This window comes from Poecilia latipinna, unplaced genomic scaffold (assembly GCF_001443285.1).
Source record: "Poecilia latipinna isolate Pla-1442-1.1 unplaced genomic scaffold, P_latipinna-1.0 Scaffold1118, whole genome shotgun sequence".
In the NCBI taxonomy this organism is placed as follows: domain Eukaryota; kingdom Metazoa; phylum Chordata; class Actinopteri; order Cyprinodontiformes; family Poeciliidae; genus Poecilia; species Poecilia latipinna.
Genome location: NW_015113734.1, coordinates 76,745 through 81,641, shown reverse-complemented (window position 1 = coordinate 81,641; position 4,897 = coordinate 76,745). Strand labels below are relative to the sequence as shown.

Genomic DNA, 4,897 nt, shown 5'->3' with positions numbered 1-4,897 from the left:
ATCCATCCAACCTTCATCCATCCATCCATCCATCCATCCATCCATCCATCCATCCATCTATCCATCCATCCATCCAACCTTCATCCATCCATCCATCCATCCATCCATCCAACCTTCATCCATCCATCCATCCATCCATCCATCCATCCCTCCTTCTCTCTCTCCAGGTCTACTATGTGGAGAACATCAATGCAGGACGAGTTGACAGAGATCAGGAGCTTCCAGAGGTAACAGAGCTGATGATGATGATTACGATGATGATGATGATGATGATGATGATTACGATGATGATGATGATGATGATGATTACGATGATGATGATGATGATGATGAAGGTGTGTATCAGGTGTCTCTGGCTGAGCGCAGCAGAGCAGATCTGGAGTCTCTGGTGGAGAAACTGAAGGCAGCTGCTGAAGGTGAGTTTCTGCTGCCAGGTAACCAGGTAACCAGGTAACCAGGAAGTGACCTGGTTAGTACATGTCCCCCTGCAGGTCTTCAGCAGGACATGGAGGACAGGACGCTGTCCCATCCCGTCCTCCAGGAAGAACTGTCTGACCCAAAGAACGGAGGCTCCGCCCACAAACACCTGAAGCAACAGGTGAGGGCAGACACCAGTGGAGACGAACCAATCGATGAGCCGGTCGCCTCTGAGGGGGTGGAGCCTGTCTGACAGCCAGGTGTGTTCAGGCCTCCCTCCTAGGTCATCTGCAGGAGCTGGGTCTGCTCAGCAGGGGGCGCTGCTTTGTGGAATTCGGCGCTGGCCGGGGAAAGCTGTCCCACTGGATCCACCGGGCCCTGCAGAACCCTGAGGGTCAGGGGGTCACCATGGAAACCAGCCAGGACCTCCAGCTGCTGCTGGTGGAGCGCTGCAGCACCCGCTTCAAGGTAGGAGAACCAGGGAACCAGAACCGGTCCGGATCAGATAAATATTGATATAAATCCATGAAACCGACCAGAACTAGAACTGGACCCGCCCCTCTCACCTTTTCCCTTCTTCAGGTGGACGGGAAGCACCAGGGTTCTGCAGACCCATTTGAGCGGCTACGGGTGGACATTCAGCACCTGGACTTGAGTAAGACCCGGCATCTTCTGAAGCTCTGCATTGCTGGTGCTGACCCAGTTCTGACCCAGTTTTATGCAGGTAAAGTTCCAGTGCTGAGGGAGAAAGCGCTGCCGTTGGTGGGAGTCGGGAAGCATCTCTGCGGAGCAGCAACAGGTGAGAGCTGCAGGTCCAATTCAGCTGCTAGATCCTGGTTCTGGTTCTGGTTCTGCCCCCAGATCTGGCCCTGCGCTGCCTACTAGACACGGCTGGAGCCCGACCAGACACCCAGCCACTTCCCAAGCGCCTCAGAGGGCCAGAGCCTGGCTCTGGTACTGGTCCGGTTCTGGGCCTGGCCGTGGCGTTATGCTGCCACCACCGCTGTGAGTGGCGTCACTACGTGGGTCAGCAGTTCTTCCTCCAGAGAGGACTCGGACCCACCGAGTTCTCCGCCTTCTGCCGCATGTCCAGCTGGGCCACCTGCGGCCCACCGGCCAATCACAGCAGAGCAGCCAGTCAGAGCGGAGCGGCCAATCAGAGCGGAGCGGCTGAAGATCATGAAGAAGTGGAGCGGCTGGCGGCACTGAGCAGGTAAAGCTTTCATTTCTGCTGGAGGCTCTGGAGCAGCAGTACCTCCTGGTACTGATCCATCCTCCTGTGGTTCTCCAGGTTCTGGTCGGCAGCAGAGCGGGAGCATCTGGGTCGGCTCTGTAAGCTGCTGATTGACAGCGGTAGGCGGGACTTCCTGCGGACCAGAGGCTTCAGCAGTCGTCTGATTGGCTACATAGACGCAGAGGTGACCTTGGAGAACGTTCTGCTGACCGCCCTGCCCTCGTCCTGATGGACTTTCCCGGTTCTGGCCTGGTTCACGCCCTGCTGGACCGGACCTGTTAGGTTCTGGTTCCTGTCCAGAACCAGCAGCTGTAATAAAAGCGTCAGTCTGTGGATCAGAATCCGTTTATTAAAGTCAAACTTGATCAGCTCCAGTTTCTGGTTTCAATTCTGTCTCTTGATCCAAACTGGGTTCTGGTTCTGATCCGGTTCACCGGAATCAGGCAGTAGAGGGACCAAGCTGAACCGGGTCATGTCTGGGCTGGTCTTCATCCGTCTCTGAAAGGTCCATAACAGAAAAACATCAAAACCTTGGTCAGAACCCTCCGGCCCGGTTAGTGGTACCATTAGACCGTGATCAACATGGAGGTTAATGTTTGGGTCAGAGGGTTCCATTAATCCAGTTAGTGGGTCAGGTTCTGCCGTGGTGACCCGGTTACAGCTGAAGACCAGTTTACTAGTAAGGGTTAGAGTCCAGAACCAGCAGTACCATCAGAACCAGCAGTACTAACGGTGGAGGCGGTGCGCACTCAGCACGGCGTAGTTTCTCTTCCGGGCCTCCTGGATGTAGGTGAGCATGAAGTCCCGTCCAAACATCTCCCGGTCGTCTTCCCCGTCCTCCGTCCTCAGAGGCAGAGACACGTCCACAATCAGAGGGTTGTCCCGGAAATTCACAAACCTGTCCACAAGAGACGGCGCAGAATCGGTCCATGAGACCGAGACATGAGAGACCAACCTGAGACTGACGCACTGAAGATTGCCCAACTTGGACAGTCTGTCCTGTGGTTGGACAGTCTGTCTAATCCTGAGTTACCGTCTACATTCTGTAAGAGAGTAAAATCATTAACTTCTGGTTCGTTTTATTCTCTCGTCCTCCCGGATTCAGTGATTCCATGAGTGGAAACAAAAGCCACACAGAGATAATCAACGCTCCACGTCGTACATTTACATAGGCACAATTATTTCAGATATTTGCAGATCAGACACTGGATTAAGAGCCAAACAGAGATATTTCCAAATAAACCAGAGGAAACTCTCCTGAAACATGTTGATTAGATACTAAACGTACAAAAGGACTTATTTCTTGTGTTTACAAATTGTTCTTGATTACTCACCAGTTTATGACACCAAAAAAATCTAAATGGGAGTCAGATTCCAAATACGATGACAAAAACTGGAGCAGATTACTAAATTCATATCAAATTCAATTTAATATTTTACACTGCATATATTATACCCCATACAGGTTGAATAAACTGAATGCCAACATCACTGCCAAATGTCAAAGGTGTAAAATGTGTGTAGTGGATCTTCATGTGCTTTGGAGCTGCATACACTGGAAAACCTACTGGAATAATGTAACTCAGACAACAGCAGCAGTTTGTGAGCTTTCTGCAGATGCTGACCTCAGGATTTGGATACTTGGAGATGTTATGTCCTTGAAATTATATCCTTGCAAGAAATACTCTGTTTTGTTAGCATCATCTGCAGCAAAAAAGTGTATATTTAAAAATTGGAAATCTGTGGAACCTCCAAACCAGAAACATTGGATCAACAAACTGTTGTCATGCTGTACTCCTGAAACATGTTTTCACTCGATACGGGGACATTGGCTAAGTTCAGCCGGATTTGGACTCTCTTTCTGGACCTTCTAACCAGATTAGGTCTGAGAGACTGACTTGTATTGATCTTTACTGTCTTATTTCAATTCTTATCTTTTTTTATTATTATTTTTATTCAATATTTTTGTTGAATTTCTTTCCTCTTGACTCTGGCCTTTCAAAAATATGTGAAGTGTTAAATATATTACTGCATCTGTTTTCACATGGACAGAGTGAGTGGGTTTTATTTTTGAAGTGTTTTCACAACAAAAGAAGGTAGTATTGTACACTTGATGTAGATTTTGTATGGCTGAACCTTCTGAATAAAAATATCTATACAAAAAAAAAAACGTATAAAATCACACCAACAACACAGACACACTAAAACAGACATTCATTTACCTGAGACATAGAAAAGAAGAAGAAAAAAAGGGAAAGATGTGTTTTTGGAGAGTTGCTGATGCAAAAGCAAAAACATCAATCTGATTTGTTACTCCTGTGTACAAAGGTTTATAGTAAAGGTGTGATTTTCTCTTTAATATATTCAAATAAGGCGTATCTCTGCTTGTCCAACTGGAAGCTGTCTCAAACTTTCTTTTAAGTTGTATCCGGCCTCAGCAAATTCTGAGAGCAACTGTCCCTTTCTAAACAAAGAACAGAGTTCCTCATGAACTGTCCTGAACTCCTGCTGTTTTATGGCTTTCTGAGCAGAGGAAAACAGAGATGGGCATTTCTCAGATATTTGTGAAACTGGAATCTGTCCCGTTTTCTCCCTACTCAGATACCTCAAAGAGAAACTTAAATCCTGTAGGAAGTTGAAGTAAATATTATCTCCAGACCTAATTTGTTCTCCTGTCATTCAGCACTTTAAAAGATTGACTCTTGCTGTAAACTAAAAGTAACACAAAGGTCAGCAGAATGAGGTGAAACTCCTTTTTCTAACCTATCAAATGAAAGAATCAATCCTGAGTATAAGAATTAACACAATCATTTTCCAAGAACCTTTCACTATAAACTTGAGCAATTTTCAAATACTAAACAAAACATTTTCTTTCACATATTTTCGATGTGAAAATATCTGCTAGTTGATTCTGATAAACTAGCAGATATTACAATGTCACAATGAATTAGTCACTAACTAAAATTATTAATTCTAAAACTATGATTAGACCAGAGGTTCCCAAACTCTGGGGCGCGCCCCCTAGGGGCGATGAAAAAAAAACATGATCGCTGTATGCGCTGGGTTTTTACCTTAGAATGGCCAACTCTCTGTTATTCCTCTGTCAGTTTGATACAGTCGGGGCTTCCACACTCCCATATCTGTGTCCTCTGTTACTTTTATCAGCAGTTAAAACTGTTGAATCCGTTGTTAACATGTGGTAACCTGTTTTTCCGAGCCGATTTTAAACGCAACATGAGCGCTACC

The 4,897-nt window shown here is 46.6% G+C and overlaps 3 protein-coding genes across 5 annotated transcripts in view; 1 reads left to right on the top strand and 2 right to left on the bottom strand.

Annotated features, from left to right (window-relative positions):
• The window catches only part of map1sa (microtubule-associated protein 1Sa), a 23,053-nt gene extending 21,299 nt beyond the window's left edge, over positions 1 to 1,754 (bottom strand). Inside the window, exon 1 of the mRNA XM_015052548.1 lies at positions 1,673 to 1,754. Coding sequence (XP_014908034.1) covers positions 1,673 to 1,736 — 64 coding nt within the window. The 5' untranslated portion in view covers positions 1,737 to 1,754. The remainder of the gene's footprint in view (positions 1 to 1,672) is intronic.
• trmt13 (tRNA methyltransferase 13 homolog) overlaps positions 1 to 2,021 on the top strand; it is a 5,918-nt gene extending 3,897 nt beyond the window's left edge. The window contains exons 4-11 of the mRNA XM_015052560.1: positions 168 to 227; positions 347 to 416; positions 492 to 598; positions 688 to 885; positions 1,000 to 1,072; positions 1,142 to 1,216; positions 1,279 to 1,630; positions 1,709 to 2,021. Of these exons, the coding sequence (XP_014908046.1) occupies positions 168 to 227; positions 347 to 416; positions 492 to 598; positions 688 to 885; positions 1,000 to 1,072; positions 1,142 to 1,216; positions 1,279 to 1,630; positions 1,709 to 1,880 (1,107 nt within the window). The 3' untranslated portion in view covers positions 1,881 to 2,021. The remainder of the gene's footprint in view (positions 1 to 167; positions 228 to 346; positions 417 to 491; positions 599 to 687; positions 886 to 999; positions 1,073 to 1,141; positions 1,217 to 1,278; positions 1,631 to 1,708) is intronic.
• lrrc39 (leucine rich repeat containing 39) overlaps positions 1,981 to 4,897 on the bottom strand; it is a 14,295-nt gene continuing 11,378 nt past the window's right edge. For all 3 annotated transcript variants that reach the window (XM_015052569.1, XM_015052571.1, XM_015052570.1), the window contains exons 8-9: positions 2,383 to 2,549; positions 1,981 to 2,149 (exon numbers count right to left, since the gene is read on the bottom strand). In XM_015052569.1, the coding sequence (XP_014908055.1) occupies positions 2,091 to 2,149; positions 2,383 to 2,549 (226 nt within the window). In that variant the 3' untranslated portion in view covers positions 1,981 to 2,090. The remainder of the gene's footprint in view (positions 2,150 to 2,382; positions 2,550 to 4,897) is intronic.